Source organism: Magnolia sinica, chromosome 4 (assembly GCF_029962835.1).
Source record: "Magnolia sinica isolate HGM2019 chromosome 4, MsV1, whole genome shotgun sequence".
In the NCBI taxonomy this organism is placed as follows: domain Eukaryota; kingdom Viridiplantae; phylum Streptophyta; class Magnoliopsida; order Magnoliales; family Magnoliaceae; genus Magnolia; species Magnolia sinica.
In genome coordinates this window covers 102,720,545-102,745,861 of record NC_080576.1, presented here as the reverse complement: position 1 = coordinate 102,745,861, position 25,317 = coordinate 102,720,545, and the positions used below count along the sequence as shown (strand labels likewise).

Sequence of the window (25,317 nt, the reverse complement as noted above, 5' to 3'; positions counted from 1 at the left end):
TGGCTTCTGTACACGTGTGTATACATGTTGGATGATGTGCACACGTACTCGTGTGTACACATGTTGGATGATGTGCACACGTAAACGTCTTGACTGTACACGTGTTGGTTGTTCTGAGAGATAGATTCTACTATATATATATATATATATATATATATATATATATATATATATATAGCTGTTATATGTATATAATATGTTCACGTGTTGATGTCCACATTCTGTACACACGTTGGCTGATGTATCTCTCAATGTGCTAATGATGCATCTCTCAACAGTGTTACACATGTTGTTCTGTACACATGTTGACAGTAAACATGTTGGCTTCTGTGCACATATGGGCTGTACACGTGTTATGTACACTTGTTGGCTGTACACGGGTCCTGTACACATGTTGGCTTCTATACACAGATTGGCTAATGTACATCACACCAGCTGCTTGCTGTACACATGTGAAGCAGATTGGCTAATGTACAACACACCAGATATGGTGTAGATCTGTTACAAAACGAGTGCACATATCTTAACCATTCATATGTTTTGGATCTGTTGCAAAATGAGTGCACATATCTGTTGCAAAACAATGTGCAGATCTGTTCTAGCCACATGTGTAGGATCTCTTCTTGCCACGTGTAGATATTGTGCACATATCTGTTTCATTAAGAGCTTCCTATTTGTTGAATTCATGTTTAATCTACATAACAATGGTGTGACCCACATTCAAATATGTTGCAACCTGAATGTCTTATCCTGATTTATGGATTTTAGCAAATAAATTTCTATTTTATGGATTTCTTATGAGATGATGGACACATATCTCATAAGAAATACATACAAAAGCAGATGATGGTCACATGTCTTGATCTTGACATATACATGCATATGAATGTTGTTTCCTTTATAACATTTTCTTCGCTATTGATTAAGAGATCATTAGTGATCGAAATGATCATCGACCATAATGATCAATGTTGATGAAAGGATCCATCATTAACAATGATCATTAATGGTGATGATCGAATCTATCTCTAATGGATATGATCACTAGTGAAAATTGAACTCTTTATGGCTATGCACTTCATTATTTTTTCTAATGATACTGTTTGTATATGTGTGATATTATCATACTTGATGTAATTAGATCTAAGCCCTCCTTATTTTTCATTGGAAAATATTGAAAAATTTAATGCTTAGGTACTCCCTATAAATAAAAGTTGTACATAACCTGAGTGGGAGTTTATTCTCCTCCACCAAATGATGCATGCAACTAAGTAATGGATGGTTGCACATTATACAAATTCATTCTTATACAAGAATTAAATCTCATTTTAAAAGGAGAACTTGATTGTTCTACACTGCCCATTCGGGTATGTGGACTTTTAGATCTCGTTAAGATGCATTTACTACTTTTATACTTTGAAATTTTGAATAACACGTAGAAATACTGATGAGTAGTGTCAATACCTTAGATCATAGCTAAGTAGTGATACTCCTGCAATGTAGAGATGGCCACCAAAACGTAAATCGCTGAACAGCTGAAATGACAACATTTCAACGGCAACAACTACAAAGATTGGTCCCGCGCGGTGCGATGCCTTCTGGACGAGGACGACATATCGCACACACTCGATGAAGTTCAAGAGGAACCCATATTGGCTGAAAATAAAAATTTACAGGAACGTAGGGTTGCGATGACTTGCTACAATAAGTGGTGAAAATAAAATCGTTCAGCTCGTAATGTCCTTCTTAGCACCATGCACAAAGAATTTATACCTACGTTTGAAGTGCATGAAGCCGCTAAGAGAATCTGGGAATCACTGACTAATGCCTATGCGCAGAAGTCAGATGCGAGAGTTCAAGCAATGAAATTAAAATTCCAAGAGTATATGATGCCCGTCGACTGTCCCATCAAAGATCATATCCGTAAGATGGAGCAAATGATAAGTGCTCTTAGAAATGTTAGGTGTAAATTGACTAAAAATTAAAAGATTATAGTCATGCACCATTCCTTGTCTGAATCTTGGGCCCAAATCAAAAAAATTCTAAACCATACGGATTCTATCACTACGTTCAAAGACTTTTATGGCCACTTGGTACGTGAGGTTGAAATGAATGCAATTCAGCCAGGTTCGGCCAAGGCCTTTGTAACAGAGACCCAAAAGAGGAAAGCTAATAACAAACGGTTCAAAACTCATAAGAAGGCGAAAAAGAATAACCAAGAATAGAAGTCCACAGCACCTCCTCCAAATCTCAAGAAGGAGAATGGAAAGAATAAGCAGAAAAAGACAAATATAGTCTGCTTTGTCTGCGAAAATTCTGGCCATTATGCTTGGCAGTGTGCCCAAAAAAAGACGGTAATTTTCTCAGTCACTAGATACTTTGTATGTAGGCGTTTGTTTTGAAATACTTTCTGTTGATACTATATCTAACGAGTGAATTTTAGATTCAGGCGCAACAAAGCGCATGACACAAAGTCGTCGACGACTAGAGGAATTACGGCCTGTAGCCAAGGAAAATTACAAGCTGTACATGGACAATAACGCAGTTGAAGACGTACTAGGGATTGACGTTTATCATCTCCGTACGCGCATAAGGTAAACAATAATCCTCCGTGATACTCTTTATGCACCGGGGATGCGTCGGAATTTAATTTCTGTTTCTAGGTTATTATTTGATAGTTTTGATATTTGATTTTTCGGAACAAGAGTTTCTTTGAGACTGAATAACCTCATCTTTACATGGAGAAATTTAATTTCAGATTTATTTATTCTGGACGTAGATTGTGATAATGCCCCTCTTGCTTTATCTGCTATGTCAAATAAAACTGTAGTATTTGAATTTAAAAAATGGCATGTGAGGTTAGGTCACATAAGAAAGGATCGTATAACAAGACTAGTACGTTCTGGTCTGTTAAACTCCTTATCTAAAGTTGATTTGTCATTTTGTGAATATTGTGTGTTCGGAAAGACTTTAAAGAAACCATTTCCCAAAGCGGCTAGGTCCAAGGGCACACTAAAGATAATCTATTCAGATATCTGTGGACCCTTTAATGTACATGCCAAAAACGGATGTCAATACTTTGTCACTTTCATTGACGATTACTCGTGCTATACATATGTGTATCTCAGCTCACACAGATCTAAGACTTTTGATTGTTTTTTTAAATATAAAGCTGAGGTGAAAAATCAGCTTGAGAAAAAGATTAAAATCCTTCGATCTGATAGAGGTGGTGAGTATACATCTGAAACGTTTAAATCATATTGTGAAAACGTTGAAATTGTTCGGCAGTACACAATGGCTTACACTCTACAACAAATGGTGTTGCAGAAAGAATGAATAGGACACTATTAGACATGGTTAGATCGATGATGGCACAAGCCAATCTCTCTACCACATTCTGGGGAGACGCACTGTTAACAGTCATCTACGTCCTTGATAGAGTCCCATCCAAATTCATTCCTAAGACCTCATATGAGATGTAGTCTGGGAGGATTTCTTCTCTAGCCAACATACACCCTCGGGGATCTTTGGGATATGTTTTGCTACCTACTCCGCATAGAGGTAAACTTGATAGTAAAACCATTGAATGCGTGTTCATACGGTACCCTATGCATTCAAAGGGATACGTTCTACTTGATGAGGACCATGGACGATGGATTGAGATAGAATTCCGGGATGTGACCTTCGTTGAATATAAATACCTTAGCCGAATGAAGCAAAAGGCTCCAATAGAATTTTTTAAAATACCTGATGTATCTTAGGAGAGTGGGAGTTCTGCTTCTCCAAATGATGATGCTCCTATAGTTCGTTAGGACAGTGGGGAGGACATCTCAGCAGGTTCCTGAATTACGTTGAAGCGAAAGAGAATTGATTTCACGAAGATACTTCGATATTGAGGGGCAAACATTCTCTTGCGTTGCGGTTGATGATGATAAACCTGATTCGTATCAAGATGCATTATTATCTTCTAACTTGGCCAATTGGGTGAATGCTATGGACGAAGAGATTACTTCCATGGAGAAAAATAAAGTCTGGGAACTTGTTGATCTGCCTTCCAATCGCAAAGCGATAGGTAATAAATGGGTACTAAAGATCAAAAGAAAGACAGATGGTACAGTGGACAAGTATAAAGCATGATTAGTTGCTAAAGGTTTTACACAATAAGAAGGCAATGATTACGAGGAGACCTTTTCACCTGTTGCAAAGTTCTCTTCAATTCGCATGATCTTGTCCATTGTCGCAAGTTTAAACTTAGAGTTATATCAGATGGATATAAAAACCGCATTCTTAAATAGTGACTTGGATGAAGAAATATACATGCAACAACCCATGGGTTATGTGGATAAAAAACATCAAAAGAAAGTCTATAAGTTGTTGAAATTTATCTATGGGCTAAAGTAATTTTCAAAATAGTGGTACATGAGGTTCCACTTGGCCATCACCACTTTTGGATTCACAATGAGTGAAGAAGATCATTATGTATACCTGAAACGGTCTAGAAGACCTTTTCTAATACTATCTTTATATGTAGACGATATCCTGTTAGCTGGTATAGACATGCAATTGTTGATATTGACTAAAGATTGACTATTCTCGAACTTTAAGATGAAAGACCTCGATGAAGCCAACTTTATTCTTGTGGTAAAAATTATCAGGGATCGCCCTAAGAAATTTTTAGGCTTGTCTCAAACAACCTATATACAAAAGATCTTAGAGCGGTTCAGGATGGAAAATTCAAAAGCTATTGAAACCCCTATGGATAAAGCTACCAAGCTAGACAAGAAATCGTGTCCCTAGACTGAAGCCGAAAAATTGGCTATGTCCTCAGTACCTTATGCAAGCGCAGTAGGGAGCTTAATGTTTGTTATGCTTTGCACCAAACCGGATATCAGCTATGCGGTTGGCATTGTAAGCCGTTATCAGAGTAACCTGGGACAGTCTCATTGGCAAGCCGTCAAATATTCCGCTATCTCAGAGGAACAAAAGATCTAATGTTGTGTTATGAAGGCACACGTCTCGAGCTTAAAGGATATTCAGATGCTGCTTAGGGTAATGACGCTGACGAGGGAAAGTTTACTTCAGGGTATGTATTCTTACTCGGAGGAGGAGCTATCTCATAGTCAAGTAAGAAATAAACATCCACAGTTCTTTCATCTATGGAGGCCGAGTACATTGCATGTTGTGCTACAGTTCAGGAGTGTGTATGGGTTCGCAGATTTCTATTGAGTCTGGGTGTTGTACCGAGTGTTTGTTAGCCAATATCGTTGAAGATAGACAATACTTTCGCCATTGACTTGGTAAAGGACCCTAAATGCCACCAGAAATCTAAGCACATTGAGATCAAGTATCATTACGTCCGCGATCAAGTGAGAGATAAGAAGGTCGCCCTTATCCACATTTCTACCAAGGAGATGATGGTTGATCCCATGACGAAACCTATAACTAGAGATCTATTTCAGGTTCACGTCAGGCAGATGGGATTGAGGAAAGCTTGAGTGATGTACTTGTTTTGTAATACTTTTGATCTTTCATTAATGAATAATATATCCCATTTATTCAGTATTGAACACTGATATAAACTAGGTAAGTAGATCATCAGCATTTACCTTGAGATCATGTAAGATTTCTATTTTTGTCGGCAGGCCAGTCACCTACTCGCACGGGTTAACCAACCTTGAATGTACAAGAGAGGTACATTTGGGGCCATGTTTATACATTTAGGTATGAACTTCCCTTTATTGTGAATAATAAAGGTGAGGATATGAGTGAGTCGTATCCGCCTACAATCTTATAAAGATTAAAGATGAGACTAATAAAGTCGAATAACATAATCGCACTATTCCGTTACATGTGATCAATGTTATGGCCTGAAATTAAAGCTAGGTTATGAGGTTATGAGATGAGTCGAACCTCATATAGAATGACCTGCGTATTGTATATCCGACATTCATCTAGTATTGTCTACTTTACGACGTGGATTGTAGCCACGTGCTGAGACCTTTTACATACAATTGCTTTGATTCGATCTAATCATTGCAACGTGCGAGTAGCCAGTCCCGTAGGTGACTCTTTGTATCCATAGCTACTCTCCTCTTGTGTATATGAGGATGAGATTGAGTGTCGCTACTTTAGTGTACTATGACGAAAGGTTATTGATTGGCCAGACTCAGTTACGCTAGGAAAGCAGCTTGATTATTTCCAAATTACACATCTGCGTGGGAAAGATCCCATGACAGCTACACCAAGTTTCTAGAACTATAAATACGCACTTGAAGACTTATCCACCGTCAGTATCGAGTTGTTTTATTGGACTTTTGCAAACAATATTTTTCTTAAAAAGTATATATATATATATATATATATATATATATATATATATATATATATATATATATATATATAAGTATTGCTTTTAATTGGTTTTAGTTAAAGTTTGTGAAAAATCAAGTTTTCAGAATAACTCGATAAGTTGGATAAGTGCGTATGTTGGCCGAGTACTCCAAGTCGGGAGTCAACTCCATCCAGTGTGGTCATGCGGACTAGGACATGTACTGCAAAGCTTGGGTTATTGAGTACTAGTTAGGTGGTCACTTAGTACTTAAGCACCTGTGAGAAGATTATGGTGTTCCAGCTGGTCCCACGCCTCTGATTCTTTTGATCGCGATGTTTGGTCTTTGATTGTTATTAGGCGAGTTAGATGGACAAATTTTTGTGCCTATCCCATAATGTGATTGGGTGGGAGATGTTAGACGTAGGCCAGTGGGGCCCATTGGTGAGCAATCACTAGTGGGTGGTTTCTTTCGGCCTTTTCCATTCAGTTGAGATTTCAAATTTGAATTTGATATTGGATAGGAGATAGGGAGAAGACCGGATCATCCGGCCTCATCCTATCTCCTTCCTTTCCTATAAAAAGGGATGAACTTCTCTCGTAAAGGAATCATAAGTAATACTGAGAGTATACGAGAGAGATATAGTGTGCACAGTAGTCTGTCCGTTTTGGCTTGTCCTTGGGATGATTTGATCCATAGATTGCAATCCGGGACCACTATATACCGTAGGATCAGAGGTGTGAATAGATTCATCTGCTCCAGTAGTAGATAGGCGGGCCATTAGAGCATTAATCTTCTGCTTTGTGAGGGTTCCAAAACTCGTGTAGACCGTCAGATCTTGAGAGCTCACCTTCCGCGCTTCCCTACATTTTTTTCATCTCATTTTAGGATGAGATCCCAAACATTAAGAAGATTTAAATCTAAGGTGAACCATTCCAATAGAAATAGTAATGGATGACTATTAAAAACTTTTTGTGGGCTACAGAAGTTTTGGATCAAGATATTCTTTCTATTTTCCATTTATTCATATTTTCTTGAAGTTGTCAACAGGTTACATTACAAATAACCATCACGAGAACCTTAGGATGGGGCTCTTTTGATTTTTTTTAATGGCAAGACACTCAGTTACCACTGTTCCCTGTTGTGTGGTCCACCTGAGATTTGGATGTGCATAAATTTCGATAACCTGTCTTAAAATGGGCTGGAGAAATGGATGGATAGAGGATATATAAAATATCATCGAGGTAGCCCCAATGCAAGGGTAACACCGACTTAGCCCGTAACGCCTAATCCGCTCCCATGCAGAGTCTTCCTAAGGATAAAAAGTAAGCCATTGGCTAGTTTTTTCAGGTGAAATCGTAGCCGGCGAACAGCAACCACATTTCCATTCCCTAGTATATATATAGAGGTGTACACAAATCAATCCGAGTCGAGCTCGGTACAACTCGACTTGGCTTGGCCACTAGTTGATCCCAACTCGAATTCGTCTGGCTCGGTTCAGTCAGCAGCTCAAGCCAATTCGAGCTGAGTTTGAGCCAAGATTGAGCCTGTGCGGCATTTTCACAAACACATGGAGTGCACTTTCAATTTTTTACTGTATGTAAAACAAAAGCAGCTATTTACAAGTATTTCATCAAACACCTTGCAAGTAACATCAAAATCAAGAAAAAAAGGTATTTGTTTTATACACATACCTTCATTGCCACTAGCCGACACTTCATTGAATCATTTCATCAAACACTTGGTTAGCAACATCAATATCAAAGTAATGTTTGATCCGAGTTGAGTCGAGTTGAGCCGAGCTTGGGCAAGCTCGAACTCAATTCAGAATATTTTTCGAGGTTAAAAAATCAGCTCGACTCCGCTCGAACTCAGTTTGGAACCAAGTCGAATCGAGCTTTTTTGAGCAAGCTAACCGAGCTAACTCGATTCGTGTACAACCCTGAGTATAACCCTGACTTTAATTAAAACAGCTTCTATGTGTTTTCAAATTATGGACGGGAAGAACTGATTGTGGGGTAAAAATGTCCAAATTTACGATTAGATTTTTTCTTCTTCTATCTAATTAGAAAAAAAAAGAAAAGAAAGAACAGGTGGCATTTTATAGAAGCCTCTAATAATAACCGTTGACTGAGCACTCATTTTTAACACTTCAACCGATGGCCATTAATTGAATGGTTAGGATTGCCTGATCACAATGATTTTAGAGAAATGGATGGTTCGAGAATTGAAATCGGGGGCACCAAGTGAATTACACGGTGTGTTGACGCCAATAAGTTCTCTGGCCCCACCATCATGTATGTGTTTTACCTACACCGACCATTCATTTTGCAAGATCATTTGTAGGCATGACTCAGATCCAAATCTTAGGTAGATCATACCACAAGAAAACATTGAGGATTGAGCTCTTATTGGTGAAAAACTTCCAAAACTATAAAAGTTTTAGATCAAGTTGATATTTGTGTTTAGAGTTGGGCATGGGATGAGTTGACTCACCTTAACTTAATTCGTCCAACTCATTTGGCTCGTTCGAATCCAACTCGACCCGAATTGAATGGGTGAGTTGGTCCGAACCAAGTAGGCTTCACCTAATATGAACTCAAACTAAGTCAAGTTTGAGCTACTCAGTAACTCGACTCGACCTGAAACCCAATCTTATTTATATGTGTGTGTAATTCTAATTTTTAAGTATCTCTAACCATATACGCCACACCTGACCCCACTCCGACCCTATCCTAAACTTTCTCTTCCTCTATCATCCTCCTCTTTCAAGCTCAACAACCATCCACTACCATCACCATCCTCATCCTCGCTCTCTCCTCTCTACTCCCTCCCACACACCACCCTCCTCCTCCTCCTCACTTCCTCCCTCCATCTCTCAATCTGAATCAGTGCCAACTTGAACGGGCTTAGTATTTTTTATTGAGTTGGACTCAATCTGGATTAATCCAGTTCATACCCGGATTCAAATCGGTTCAGGTGTGTTAGACTTGATACCAAGTTGAGTTGATTTCAGGTCAGGCCTATTTCAAAACAGAATCGAGTCTGGTTAGACCTGACTCGATCCGACTCGACTCAATGCCCAGCTCTAAATTATGTCTTCCCTTCATCTGTACAACCCTATCAACAAGTTAGGTGGTAAACAAACATTACAGTGAGTCTCAAGAAGTTTTTAATAATGAACGTTTAATCGATTTTGTTTTCCTTTGGTGTGAACCACGTGTTTTATCCGCATCGTCCATCCACTTAGATGGTAACGAATGGACGACGGGATAAAACACATACATCATGCTGAGGCCCGCAGAGCTGACACCAGCTTGCTGGCTGGTGTTGGGCTCACCAGACAAACCGCGTCTACTAAGATAGGTAGGAGTCTAGCCCAATTCCTAAAAGCTGATGGATGGCTTATGTCCACCCATGTGGACCCCAGCTTGTACGGCGGCTGTAACTACGTTGACTGGTCAACGACCAACTCGATCCCGCCCTATTCACGGATTCCAGAAACAATACAATCAGCGGCACGTGGGAAATTCAATGGCCTTGTTTCTTCCCAAAAATACATTCGTCCTGGTTCGAATTATTTACGGTAATTGCCAACTAACGTCCCCATCACGTACTTTTCAAAAATCAATCGTTTTCGTGCCTTCTTTGGATTTCATTTTCTTCCTTCTCTCAGTGCCATCTTCATATGATTCCCAGCAGTCGTTTCCTCGGTAGACTTTTTGGGAATTGGGTTTTTTTCCCTCTGTGATTTGGTAAGATAATGACCCATTTTTGAGTGGTTTGGTTTTTCTAATTTTCATTCTGGATTTTTTATTTGTGTAGTTGCAAAAACCCAAATACCAATTTGTTGGATGGAGTTTATATTCCAAATTTGAAGCTAGGATTTGTGATTTTCAATTTTTTGTTAATCTCTTTTTATCTTTTTCTGATGGAGAAATGGTGTAAGATTTAGAGGTTGGCAATGAAATTCGAGAGAAAAGGAATGTGGGTGGTTAAAAATTCAAACTATGTTGTAATCAGCAATTTGAATTTTGGGTGCAAGAGATGGTGGTGTAGAAGTCAGAACAGCTGGTGAGGGAGGGATTCCAATGAATAAGATGATTTAGGAGCATTCAGTATGATTTTGGGGCTGAAACCATGAAATGTTTGAATTTTCTTTTATGTGGAGGTGGCTTGAATGGTATTTCTAGGTGCTAAAAATGCAATTGGATTTCGGTTTTCTCTTTATACGGATTGAATGGAATCTGTTTGGGTGTTTGGATGTTGACGGAATTCGTTTTCAGCACATCACAGGATTTCCTAATCAAGACCTTGAAATATTTGAAAATTTCAAGGTGGTGGAGGTGGATTGAATGGTGTTTTGAGTTATAGAGAACATTTTTGGAATTGGGGTTTCTGGTGGAACAGAAATTGCATTAGGAAGCTTAAAACTCGTGAAGCAGGATATTCCGAGAATTGGGTCTGATGGAGATGCCGGAGATGCCACAAAAGCCACCAAGGAAGAAGATGACGAAGCAATTGACAGGGAAACGCGATGATACTCCGCTGCATACGGCCGCAAGGAACGGAAATCTAGCCATGGTTATGCAAATTATCTCTGGAGCTGAGGGTGAGGAGCTGGATGATTTGTTGATGAAAGAGAATCAAGCGGGCGAAAACGCTCTCTTCGTAGCTGCTGAGTATGGGTACATCGATGTTGTGAGAGAAATGATTAAGTACCATGATATCGTGTCCGCCGGCGTGAAAGCAAAGAATGGTTATGATGCGTTCCATATTGCGGCCAGACAAGGGGACATAGGTATGTGTGAGGAAGATCTCTATGTTTCTAGTTTGGGATTTCATTGATGCTAATGATTTCGTTCTTGATAGAAATTGATTTGTGGTGTGTTTGGATAGAGGTTTTTGGATGCTCTATCCAATTGAATTGAAATTATAACTCTAATAAAGTGGAAATGATTGAATCATGATTTCTTTCGTTCACCTTCATGTTGAAATTGAAGGCCTGGGCTCCAAGTTGCATTTCCGTTACGTCAGAGTTGGACTAGAAAGAAACATATCTGCAATTTGAGGGCTCCCTTTCATTGTGAATACTAGGAAATGTCATTTATCGTTCACATTTCCTCTTGATCATACTGAATGTTGGCAATTCAATTCAACTTTGCATCCAAAGGCAAGCAGTTTCATCAGTTCTTAATATCATATCATGACTTCGATGATTGAATTTGAGATTTTCTGCAATGACTCGTTGGATTTTTGTCATTTTTATTTGGGCAAGCATCCTGTAGTAGCAGGGATAAGGATGACCCTTCAGAGATTGAAACCATTCATCTTGCAGGACCCCCACCATGTATGGGTGGTAACAGAACAATCCTAGCCCTCTGATAATTGTGCAGCAAATGGATGGTTGAGAAGAAATTATAATCACTGGTCCATATGCAGTGGGAAGTATCTACCTATAAGATGGCTGGCATTGGTCAGTGGAGGGGATTTCTTGTCCATATCTGATCCACACTGGGGCCCACCGGATGAACGACCTGGGATTAAAACCCACCCGGGTTGTCGTGGCTGGGCATTTTATGATACCTCTATGTTGTTGCTGGAAGATACCAGCAAGAGTTTTTCTGAGCCAAATAGCAGCGACTCTGTTTCGATGGATGAGTTTTCAGGCTTTTTTCACTGTGATTTCATGGGTGCTTACATTGCCGGTCGAATTCTCTACAGTTTCTTGGTTTTGTACAACAATACATCTGCCTTCCACTGATTAGAGAACATGGTTTTGCAGAGATCTTGAAGGTGCTTCTGGGTGCTCTTCCAGAACTCTCCATGACTGTCGATTTATCAAACACGACGGCATTACACACAGCCGCAACACAAGGTCATATAGAGGTGGTGAACTTTCTCCTAGAAGTCGATGGCAGTCTAGCAAAGATAGCAAGAAGCAATGGCAAAACCGCCTTGCATTCCGCAGCAAGGAACGGGCATGTGGAGGTGGTGAAAGCCCTTCTAAGCAATGAGCCTGGAATTTCAACAAGAACAGATAAGAAGGGGCAGACAGCATTTCACATGGCAGTGAAGGGTCAAAACCTTGAGCTTGTTGAAGAGCTTCTCAAGTGTGAGCCTTTGGTGATCAACATGGTAGACAGCAAGAGAAATACAGCATTGCATATTGCAACTCGGAAGGGCCGAGCTCAGGTGGACTGCTTATTTCCCTTATCTTGTTAGGTACTGTTTGGGAATGAGGATTCCTTAGGAGAGCTTTGCTAAGCACTCATGCGTGTGCGATAAAGCTCATGTACATGCTATGCCATCATGTGGCAATTGGTCCAAGATCCAATCCATCCATCAGAACAGCACCACTATATTGATGCCCTAGCCCAAAAATAAGCTTGATCCACTGGTCAAGTGGGCCATGGTTTGCAAAACAATATACAGCTTTGAAAAACTTGGCTGAAGTTTTCTAACCCATCCATCTGTTTCCAATATTGGGGCCCACAGGCTGATTGGACCGGATTTTATTCTTCTTCAGAAAACATGTGCAAGGTCGGACCAACCTCATGGATGGATTAGATCTTGCACATATGTGCCATGCTGGCATGTGTGGTGTTTACATGAACTCTACACATGCATGCTTAGCAAAGCTCTCCTTAGGAAATCAATTTTTTCCCCGCCAATATGGTGTTTTCTGCTGCTTGTATTGTGAAAGGTAGTTGTGGAAATTGACCGTCATGATCACACATTTCCTTGGAAAAGTAGCTTTTTGATTTCCACTCAAAAAGCTAGTTCATGGGCATTTCCACGATAATGCGAGACACCTTTTGCTATTGACCATTTACCTCAAGTTCATTTCCATGGAAAACGACAATGTACATTGACTTGTGTCCTTTCAATATTTCCACTGCTTTCCATGTTGATTGATATCCAGGGAGGTTTTTCCCATCCACAGATGTCACTCTACTCAAGCAGGCTTGCACAAGTTCTGCATCTGAGTTCCCGTGGGAATATGCTCATATGAGAATCTGAGCACTCATGCGGTAGGTCACGCAATATATGGACCATGGCCTAAGAATCAGGCCAATCAGATAATCCTTAACAACTTGATTGGAACAGGACCTAAACATGGAAACTGCCTTCCGCACCCCCTCCCCCCCCCCCCCCCCCCCCTCAAATCATGTGCTTGGGTCATCTAACCAGCCTGAATTTTGAATCATGGCCCATGTATGGTTTGTCTCTCCAGATGGGTGATTCAGATCTAATACACATCTGCCATGTGTTTCCATGAGGATTCACATGCAGAAGGCCATGTGCAATTAACAATCTTCTGACTATAACATTGTGGACTATTATTTTACACATGGAACCTAATATTTTGATATCTAGATTTCATTGCATTAGGTTGATTATATGGGGCTGTAAACATTAGATTAGGATAATATGCTAGTGCTTCAAAACAGATTGTTGCACAAACTATAGAGAAATTATTGGTCATGAAATATTTTGTCTTGCCTTTAAAAGAGGACGGGCTACTATTAATTTACAAGGAACTGTTAGACAGAGAACCTATTTATTTGGTTTGGGGAAGTGGGGCTTTCCCTGTTCATGTGTTTAGGTGTAGGAAAGAAGGTTGGCTTATAAGTGGTTATTTTAATAGTTACTGGTATTTGCTGTTAGCTATGCATTTTGGGTTTATATGTTTCAGGTTTACATGTTTTGGGTTTCCATATTTGCATTTGCAAGTTTTGGGTTTGGTGACATATTAACCCTATGCGGAGAATGTGGTGTGTACAAGCTAAACCTTCATCTGTTTCATGTTTTTGAGAGAATCAAACCTTTGTTTCTTTATATGATCCTATACCCCTTCCTTTCTTCTTTGTTAACAAGTTTTATATATGATCTTGACTCTGATAGGAACTAATGTTTGAGAACTCGAAAGAGCTTGATTCAACAAGCTCTCATTAAGACTCGGACAAAAAGCTTAGTTTGTTACCTACTTGGTCAAGCCTTGTTCAAGACTTGGTGACCTAACTCGATTTGATGAAAATTGGGAAACCTTAAAAAAACTCGACTCAAAGTCACCAAGACTCTAGAACATTTATACATTTTAAACATTAAATATTACAGAATCCATTGTTTAGGACTTGAAAAAAATTGACTGAGTTACTCAACTCAACAGACATTAGACTTGAGTTTTCAAGGTACAACTATGATAGGAATGATATATTCGGGTTTTCAATTTATACAAGTGGGGGCCCACTATTTCATAATCCAGACAGTTAGCAGATTTGTCTCAACTATGGATGGAGCATGCCACAGAGATCTCCTAGATTGGAAGATTCCAGTCACCAATCTTTGCCCTTTTAGTTGAATGTGGACCATTGCTGTATTTCTCTTCTTGACCATCTGTTTGCATGGGGTAGGATGAGCATCCCCTTCACAAATAGAAAAGGTTAGGATTGCCCTATTGTGGATATTTTTGGGGCATCGTCCATCAATGGTGATCCCCAACAGGCTAATGATTTGTTGCGAAAACCTCCCACTATGCCATATGTCCAATGGATGGAGGATGGGACAAAAACAATTAAAACAAGGCATCATGCATGGATAACATAAAAATTCATATTTAAACATAAAGGAAGAAGAAGAAGAGATGGAGTCTACCTTGTAATGAGATGAGGAAGAGAGGAGTCAAGTGACAACTCCAATGAGAGTTCAGACCTCCAAGTTCTCGCACCGCCAGCACCGTAGCTGTCCACATGTTCTTAGCTGAGGAACTTTCACGCTTTGAGAGAGAGAGAGAGAGAGAGAGAGAGAGAGAGAGAGAGAGAGAGAGAAGGTTTGGGCATGCCATCACCAACCACTTGTACATAGGAAGACTTCCCACCTGAACTCTTATGTGACATTGGCTTATCCACATGCACACGCATACAATATCCATGATTGACTCCATGGGTCGAGCCATAATGTGCATTCAAGCATTAAGATGCATTTGACCATGTTTTGCAACTAAGATAGTCGTCATATTGCATTGATCACTTGTAGGTGGGGAATAGATTGGTTTTCAAGGGCACAAAAACCAACATGATCCGGATCACTGAACTGTGGGTCCCACATACAAAATGAAAACCTATGCACATGCATAACCATGGATTGATGATCATCTAATTCCTCTTTCTAGGAACACCTACTTCTATGGCTCCGGTGGGTTCCCTTAATCAAGCCACTACCTATGATTCGCCGGCTCATTCTTCATGGTTGGCAGCTCACGGTTTCATGTTCTATTTCACTCCCCGATGGGGTTTCTTTTCACCTTTCCCTCACGGTACTACTTCGCTGTCTGATGTAGAGCGGGTCGCGGACAGTTTCATGGCCAAGATGGATCAGAAAAGGCCCGGTCGATGACAGAAGTGATTCGGACCATCGGACCTTAGATCGGGCGTATCTCGCAATCCGGAATGAGTTATTTGACGTAAAATATATGATTTTGGGGTAGAACGAGCTACTTTAACCAACCAACCCCGCTATGCCGGGTTGCGTAGCCCGAAATTGCGAAAAACCCCTTGATCGACGGTCGTTTCCCTATTTTAATTTCGTTTTTACTATAAATAGTAAGTTTTAGTTTGATTATAACTCTTCATCCGTCGGGCTTTAGGAGTTGCACCCAACGTGAAAAGAGCTTAGAATAATTAGGAGAACGGTTTGGTGAAGCCAAATAGGACACTTACTATTTTTGGCCGAAAACCTTGCACACTAGTAGACATCACGGCCGTCTATAAATAGTAAGTTTACTATTTATAGTAAGTCGCGGATTCTAGGAGTTTGAGTTGTAGTTTGATTCTGATTTCTTTCCCATTGCTTGGTACCCTTATTTAAAGGGTTGTGAACTCGTTTTTAATTATTCATCAATCAATTTCGAATTTATTAGAATTTATTTCTATTTTCTGATTTCTTTCCTTGTGGATTCGAGAAGTCTTTGTGAGGAGTCCAGAGAAGTTCCGTGGATTCGGAATAGTTATCCTCTTGAGGAAGATGGTGCTCGACCTCATGTCCTTCCCTGCGTCACTATCGGTAACCCAAGAGTATTTAGCCTTGCAAGGTGGTCCTTGCTGATTCACACGGGATTCCAAAGCAGTTGACCAAACAAAATCACTCGTAGCTAAGGGGCAAAGAAAGCACTCATAAGGAGGATGGAGACAGGAACATAGAAGATTCCAAGGCCAATTTTGATTTAGAAAAAATCCAATATGGAATTGAATCATAGGTTCATATAGTTGTCACAGGTCAAGAACACTGACGGTGACATGTTTGCAACCAAGGGGAGCTCCTATGATAGAGAAAACTAGGCTTCAAAACTAGATGAAAGAGGAAAAAAGGAGACGACAACAGAGAGAGAAGGGAGTTAGTTCCAAAATGAATCGATGAGGATGTGGACCGCCTGTTCACAACCCCAAGTGTAGGGTCGCAACGTAGTAATAACTTGTGAGAACGAGGTCGAATCCACAGGGACTAAACTTGTACGTATTCTTAAAAGAACTAGAACTAGAACTAGAGCTAGAAGAAGATCTAAATTTGAATTCTGGAATAAAAGAGAGTAATTGTGAATAATGTTTGAACTATCAATTAAAGGTGGGAACTAGGGTGCCAAGGATCCACTTGTAGCTATTAAGATGCTACCTTGCTTGATTCAATAAACACAATTGGATTTGGAGTCCTATCCTATCCAATTGGAAGATAAAGCAATTTAAATCAAATTTGAACTTTTCATTGACCTAATTCTCAATGGAGGAGAATTGTGAAGATTGGAAGGGATTCCATCACCCTACCATGCCCAGGAGACGATGGTGAATAATGAGATTTTACCAATCTCACTATCTCAAAGCAGGAAAAGAAGATATCCAAAGCTATCACAACATCTATTGTAATTTAAGTCACAATAAATCATAGAAAACTGAAAATAGTCCTTTAATATCAAACTAGAAATCAATGAAGTTCAATAAGAACAAGAATCAAAGCAAAATAAACATCCTAACACGCTACAAGCTTCACCTCTTAGCCCTAGCTAAGAGGTTTAGCCAATCATAGACATGATTGAAACCAAATCTCTTAAACAAAGCATAAAAAATAAACTAGGGAAGAAGAAAAACTCTTTGACGGCTGCTTCACCCTTGTGCTATGCTCCTTAAGACCTTTCCAAACCCTAGAAGATGCTTTGGAGCATCCTAGGGAGTCCTATTTATAGTTGTGGAATTCCAACTTTCGCACCGAGTTGGAAAAATCTAGAAACCACCTCAAATTTAGCACTCTGTATAGTTTCCCAAAATATATTTGAAGTTTTAGAATATGCTTTTCAAGACAATTTCAGGAATATATTTGTTTTCAGGACAATTTCAGGATTCATTTTCTTCACTTCAAATCTTTGATTCTCTTCATTCCTCACTTGGTTTTCTTGGATCTTTGGCATGTGAATTCTTCATTAATGGCTTCCAAATCTCCAAATCTTCGTTTAGTAATCTTTTGAGTATAAATCTTCCTTTTGACATCAATTTCACCTTAAGCTCTTGAAATCACCTCGCACATGAAAACATCTATAACTAAATCGATTAAGCACTATCATGTTTATATAACTAAGGTATAAATAGGGAGAAATATGCAATATTTCACACTCAACATCGCCTCGTTAAACCATTTGCTCTCTGCGTGCGGGAGCAAGAAAGCTAGCATAGGGAAGGCCCACTGCCAAATCGGATTTAGAAATGCTTTTTCAGTACCCCTACTCATGTAGCTATGCTAGAGACACCTTTGTGAATTCCATGTTATAGCTCCTTGTTCCTTAAAATACCACTCTTTGTTGTCTTCGTGTTCATTACCATAACAGTATGTTTTGAAGAGCTCACTAATATAATCCATCGTGTGTCTTTATTGTTATGTCATTGCATGGTTGTTCTACTTGTTGATATAACTTGTTGCTATTAGAGTGGCAGTTAGTAATGAAAAACTTGAATCAAACATGTCTCACATCCAAATCTTACAACAGCAAGATAATCACTTGTGCTGCATTGGTGTTTAAATGGATTGAATTGTATTAATTCAATTCAGTAAATAGTAAATGAAGAAAGTGGGCCGAGCCATACTCCAACATAATGAGGGAGCAGAAAAGAGGGAGTAGTCCCCAAATTGTAGTTATCATTTTTCAAGTCCAAATTGAAACTCATGAATTGCAATTTGGAGTGTGAGTGTCATTGTGAACTAAAATGGCGTCGGTTCTCTTTGGTCATTTCCTTTACAATGAATGAATGAATGAATTTCAGTTCAATTGAGCATCTAAATGTACCCTTAATCTTTCAATCTTTTTGTTGAAATTCGAAAATCTTGTGAAGATTGTGTTCTTTTCTTTTTTACTTTTCCTTGAATATCAGATTTTATTGTGACAACCTACTCAGCTTGGATTGAAACCCGTTACCTCAAGGTTGCAACATTGAGCAAATGGCCATTTGAATTGTGGGCTCTAGAAATAACTGATACTTGATAATTAAAATAGAAGAGATGGTGATGCAGGACATGAAATTTAAATATGATATGCAAGATTTCAGGCTTTAGATCATACTAATTCAGAAACAATAACATAAAAATTCTACATCCCACACAAGAGTTCAAACATTCAAGCAAGGGGAATCTGTGCGGGTCCAGGCCTACACATGCTATGACTGGATCAGTACAATTATGGACTAGACCATGATCAAAGGGAAATAGAAATCATCCACACATACACAGTAACTAGTCCCTAACCTAAGGGATTCCCCAATTTTAATTCAAGGAACCTTAGGGTTTTTTTTTTTATTTTATTTTTAAGGACAAATAAATTAAGGATAATGCAATCTATGGTTAGGGTTTATGAAAATAAGTATAAAAAGAGAGAAAATAAGAAGGAAAACCTGAACCGATGAAAGTCCATGCACGCGGACAGCGGCAGGGCCTGGCGTACGTGCGAGCGGGGCCTGATTCCCCAAACAGCCTCCTTAGCCCTGGTCGGCCACGGGTGGTCTTCAAAACTTCCAAGTTTTGTGGCGATCCGACGTATGGTCTGTGCGTAGTGCTCCACCGAAGTTTCGTCCCTCCTGCAGGGCTAGATTTTGGAAACTGGCTGTAGGGATAAGAACGGCTGCAAAAACTGGTGGATTCAAAGCAAGAATGATTGTAGAAGGTGAGAAATATGGATGAAAGAAGGTAGGGGCGGATTGGGATAGGCGTGGCTTCGCACCATAGTAGTTAGCCCTTCCAAAAAGGAGGGTTTCGCACCCACTTGAATTTTTCCACAACTTAAAACTTAGAGAGTAGAAAAAAATACGCAGGAATTTTTTATTTCTTCAATGAATCAAAAGAACTACAAGGGGTGCCTATTTATAAGAAAACCCTATACCCCAAAACTCGCGCCTTATGCGCAACCTATTACTTGGCGATGAAGTAAACCAAAATAAAAACTAATCAAAGAAATCTAAAACGTTCATGATGTTCTAAATAACATAAATAAGCAAAACCTAAAATATGAACTTAATCCGACTAGTGGGCCACGATCATGAGATCCCATGATGGGCTTTACTTGACTATCGAGCTCACTCTTTTGAACCAAAACTCCGTCTTCTAAGCAAGAGGCCCTCCCTGGACGTTGTTATTAAGCCAGATCGGCGGTAGGGCCCTCCTTCTCCGTGCGTACGTGCGTAGGGGGGGGCGACGTGTGTGCGCGTGATGTCCCCATCAGATGGAGTGTCCTTAATCAACAGTTCACTAGAACTTGGACATCACATTTTTTGTGCCATTGTCTTTTTATGGCTTCTCTTAAGAAACCTTCATCATATGGTCAGTCTCTTAGCTTTCGAACTTTCTACTCAGATGTTGCTTCCGGCTCAAACCACTGCTTATACTTGTGGTCCAACTCCCACTTTTTAGACATCTATACTTGCTAGCAATTTGCAACAGATGCTTCCCACTCCTGCACCAAATCCTCATTTGCTTCCTATCACGCTTCGTGAAACTAGATTCAGTTTTATGGCTTCGCTAAATTAGGAAGTTCTTATCGTTGCTTGGCAGAGAGAATTAGCTCAAGAGTCGCCTATTTCATGGTTAGGAGATAGTTTTCTTGAAATAGACCTCTGTAATATGCTAGGTGTCTTTTATTATATAAACTTGAATGATTTGTGGGCCCACTCACACCTGGCCCCAATGGGGTTGTGTTAGTGGTATCACCCGGACCCATGATCAGTTTTTCTGGTACATAAAATCATGGTTATTGAGGTTAGGGTCTTTAAAGTTAACTAGCTTGTACTATGATATTCTGCATGGTGGAAACTGTTTGATTGTGTTCTCTGGACTTTGCTTCCTTCAGGAACTTTTGATTTCATTGGCTGCTGCATGCTTTTTCATTGCTTTCCCATGATCAACAGAACCTCCACCTTGAGGTTGGAGTTGGCAGATCTATGAATTACATGTAGAAAATGCTCCAGTGCTTCTAGCTGTATCGGTTTACTTGGACTGTCCAATCAATCAAACTGAACTGTCCATTAAGTCCAGAACACATTTCGTGGGCTATCATGTGAAAAAAAAAAATTGCACCAATCAGATGATCCAATTCATTCTTGATTTGGCCTTTATTTTGATAGATATCCTTTTTCCAATTCAGTGATGGGATGGTTACCATTGCCTAACAAGGTGATTCTTTGGAATCATGAGCAATCCATGGTAGGTCCTAAGAAACAGATGGATTAAGTTGTTTATTGGACCTATTTCTGTGTAAATGGTCTTGATGGTCCATGCTAAAGGCCATTAATCAAATGGATAACATTTCTCAGAGCGGCATAACATTCACATGCTAGCCCATCAAATGCACTCTGGTCCTAATGAACAGTCTAGATCAATGGATTGGATTGTCTAAGAGTCCTATAGCAACTAGGAGCACTCTAACTTACAGTGCTCTGAGAGTACTGGAGCTTGTGCATGTATTCTATTGATGCATTTCCACCACCTTCTTTTCATTTACCCTTTTTAAATCTGAATTCAAATCAAGTATTCTTCAATTATTTTTCATGCATTGGTATCCAATTATTTACTGATGAGAATAACCACATTCTCTTAGAGGCCTTATTCTAGCTTATTCAACTACAACTGCTAACATAATGCACCAAGAACAATTTAGGTTGCGTTTGGATGTACAGGCAAATTAAATTGTGAGCAAGAAGAAATGACAAAATCTAATATGGTGCCTAGTATTCATATAGAGGAAGTAGCCCTCGAAGTGCAGTTACAAAGAACCATAATTACTAATTGGAACCCAAACCTCATTGAATACTAAGAGAACCGCTACTTGGTTATCTCCATTTTGGCTCGATTTGGATGCACCAGTGAACTGAATTGCAAATATTCAGGTAATTCAAAGAGGAAAGAGCAAAAACTAATGATGCCTCCTCACATTCATATTGAGGAGATGGCCTTCAAATTGAAGTTACGTTTCTTTCAAGTCCTTGGAAGTGTTGTAATTGCAATTTGGATAACAGACACTATCTATGGATGCCATGGAAGGAAATTGAATCTAGTAATTTCCATTTTCTTAGACTAATAATTGCAATATTCTTTAGTGACACACCCTTTATTAGACATGAATACATGATCGCAATTCAATTCAATGGTGCATCCAAACACACCATCTAGGATAAGAGCAGTCAAAAAATTCCTTTCTAAATCAGAAATTTGAAAATGATTATACTATCTTTCTCATGAATTCTAGGTGTGAAATTAGAAAGTGATTTTAATATGAGAAAATACAATATAACATTCTTAGATTTCTTTTGGACGAATTTCTTCAACAGAAATCTTGTGATGGTGCATAAGAAAAATTGCATCTTTGGTTGTTTTAGCTAATGGATTGCAATGTGCTTCTCTTCTTTTAGCCAATTCCAAATTATATGTTATCTAGAATTTTTTTTAAAAAAATGTTATTTTTTCTGCTTCCTCACTCGGCAGTGTGGCAGTGAGTACAGACCATCAGGTAAGGCATGCCACTAACAAGCTTTGATTCAGAATCAGATTGCTACACACATCAGGTGTGCCATATGTGTAGGGGAAAACCAGTGAGTTGGAAAGAAAAAAGATGACCAGCGATATATATTCAACATGCATGTGTGATCTACCATATGAACGGACCATCTTGATTTTGGGACAGAGCATTTTCATGGTGAGAATGCTGGACTCCATCTGCCGAGTTGCCCAGGTCATGCATGTATGTGCCAAAAAATCACCTCTTTGGTATCTCCTCACACAAATCACCTCAGCTTCTTGGATTGCCAATCAAAACTGAGAGAATAAAAATTTAAATCCATGGAGACAGTAAACACTAATCCAACCCTTATCAACTACTTAGTGCAGATTGTAAGACGGCTACTCGAGTTTGAAGGGACTGATACCAAAGCAATCAACAGGTCAGGTGAAACTGCACTTGACACCGCTGAGAAAACCAACAACCCAGGCATTGCGGCCATCCTACGTGAGTTCGGTGTCCAACCTGCAAGGGCCCTCAAACCTCCGAGCGCCGCCCGAGAACTGAAACAAACAGTCAGCGACATAAAGCACGAGGTCCATTCCCAGCTTGAACACACCCGCCAGACGCGTAGACGCGTGCAAGGCATTGCCAAGCGGCTCAACAAGCTCCACGAGGAGGGCCTCAACAACGCAATAAACTCCACCACAGTGGTCGCTGTCCTCATCGCCTCTGTTGCTTTTGCGGCCATCTTCACTGTCCCTGGTGAGTACGCCAACAGCCCCGAAAGACTCGGACCAGGCATCTCCATGGGAGAAGCCAACATTGCGAATCAGACAGCATTCATGATCTTCTTCGTGTTGGACTCGATATCTCTCTTCATATCACTGGCCGTAGTGGTTGTACAGACGTCGATTGTGGTTATAGAACGGAAGGCGAAGAAGCAAATGATGGCGATTATAAACAAGCTAATGTGGTTGGCATGCGTGCTTGTATCAGTCGCGTATCTAGCACTGGCATTTGTTGTTGTAGGGGAGACTGAGAGGTGGTTGGCAGTTTGGGTGACAGTTATTGGGACAACAATCATGGCTGCGACAATAGGGACCATGTGTTATTGGGTGGTGATGCACCGGATCGAAGCATCGAATCTTAGGAGCATCAGAAGGACGTCGGCGAGTCGGGATCACTCATTTACCATGTCGGTAGTGTCCGATACTGAGCTTCTAAACAACGATTATAAGAGAATGTACGCGATTTGAGACTGCTACACTGGATTTTTGTTGATGGTGTTGCTGATCTCTCTCTCTCTCTCTCTCTCTCTCTCTAATTCCTATTGTTGTATATTTGCATGTAATTATAGTTTTGATCTTTCATTCCATGAGATTTTTAGACTTGTGAGTTGAAGTTTGCACCTGCACATTCTCAACTGTGGTATGGTTGGACAGGGTTGGATGAGAGATACAAGCCACTGATTAAGTGGGCCCCACCATTTCTGATCACTAGGCTGGATCTTCGTTGATGGTGTCATTGATCTCTCTTTAATCCTTACTGATGTATGTTTGCATGTAATTATAGTCTTGATTTTGCATTCAAGGAGAAGATTTTTAGACTATTGTTTGAATTACACCTGCACATTCTTATCTGTGCTATGGTTGGACATGGTTAGATGAGAGATACTAGCCACTGATGGAGTGGGCCCCACCATCTTTACATCATGGGCCAGAAAAGAGGCTTGTCCACCCCCATCCAATGCACTGCACTGGTACATTGAAGTGGACCAATCGACACATTTTGACCATCCATTTCTTTGTACAGACATGGCCCACCAGGTGACTGATCAGCATGATTTCCAGGTCAGGGCAACATTTTGGTCTTCTCCTGAAGAGGCTCAGATCCTTTACAACCACCAGTACCTAAAAGGAGCAGTTAGCTGCCTGAAAAGGAATCCCATCATCCTGTCACACATGATGTGTAGAATCCTCATGCCTTGCTGTCTCAGTGATCCAGACCGTTGATACGATGGGCCCCACTATGGATCACGTCCCAACGATCGCATTGTTCCTTAGTTCTGCAATCCTGCAAATATATGGCTAATAAAGGAACAAAAGCCCATGTTCAGCTGAGAAATAGCCAAATATTGGATGGATAAGATCTAATATAGCTCAGTCTTTGCGTCACCGTCCATTATGATGGGACTTTGCATCACTTAATCATGGGCGGCTTCACTTCGGAAATTTGAAAATCTGAATATCACATGATTTCGCTAGCATGGTCATTTTTAAGTTTGGGAGCTGACCCAGGAATGGGGTGGCAATGGGCGGGTAGGCCCGATGGGTAGGAGTCGGATTCGGTTGGTGACCCCTCCATTACCCACCTCACTACTGGTTGGCGTTACAAAAAGCTTCCTTAGGGCCAACATGATATATGTGTTTTATCCACCCTGTCCATTCATTTTTCGAGATCATTCAATGCATGAGCCCAAAATTAAGACAGATCCAAATCTCAGGTGGACCACATCATATGAAACAGTGGTGATTGAGCGCCCACCCACCGTTAAAGACTTCTGGGAGGCCAACAAAGTTTTGGATCAAGCTGACATTCGTGTTTCCCCCTCATCCAGGTCTGTGTGACCTAATCCATATAATTAACCTTTGTAAATATTTCTAAATGGATAATAATGATTTACCCATATAATTTCAACAACATTCATAGTTTAGACGTTGACAACCTGCTTTATGAACCCTAAGACAAAGGAAGGGTACAAAAAATGCCTGGACGTTATCCATTTATTAAAGATTCGGCCCTTGCCGGATCAGGTTATTTTGAGTAGACGAAACCTGATCCATTTATTAATTCGGATTGAACTTTAATCCACCCCGTCCATCCATTGCAGCTCAATTTTTGGAGATCCAAATCTTAGGTGACCACACTACTCGAATATAGTGTTGATTGAACTTCCACCGTTAA

General features: G+C 40.0%; 1 protein-coding gene across 1 annotated transcript; it reads left to right on the top strand.

The window, feature by feature from the left end:
- The first annotated feature begins 9,724 nt into the window (after positions 1–9,724).
- On the top strand, positions 9,725–23,849 carry LOC131243567 (ankyrin repeat-containing protein At5g02620). The gene is made up of 3 exons (XM_058243023.1): positions 9,725–11,130; positions 12,115–12,524; positions 22,740–23,849. The coding sequence occupies exons 1-3, from the start codon at positions 10,797–10,799 to the stop codon at positions 23,607–23,609; spliced, it is 1,614 nt and encodes a 537-aa protein (XP_058099006.1). The 5' UTR covers positions 9,725–10,796; the 3' UTR covers positions 23,610–23,849.
- Positions 23,850–25,317: the final 1,468 nt, after the last annotated feature.

Excerpts from the sequence above, each read along its gene's own strand:
- LOC131243567 (XM_058243023.1), top strand. The coding sequence starts at position 10,797 with ATGGAGATGCCGGAGATGCCACAAAAGCCACCAAGGAAGAAGATGACG. Across the intron at positions 11,131-12,114 it reads GGCCAGACAAGGGGACATAG|AGATCTTGAAGGTGCTTCTG; the intron begins GTATGTGTGAGG and ends ATGGTTTTGCAG. Across the intron at positions 12,525-22,739 it reads CTCGGAAGGGCCGAGCTCAG|ATTGTAAGACGGCTACTCGA; the intron begins GTGGACTGCTTA and ends TACTTAGTGCAG.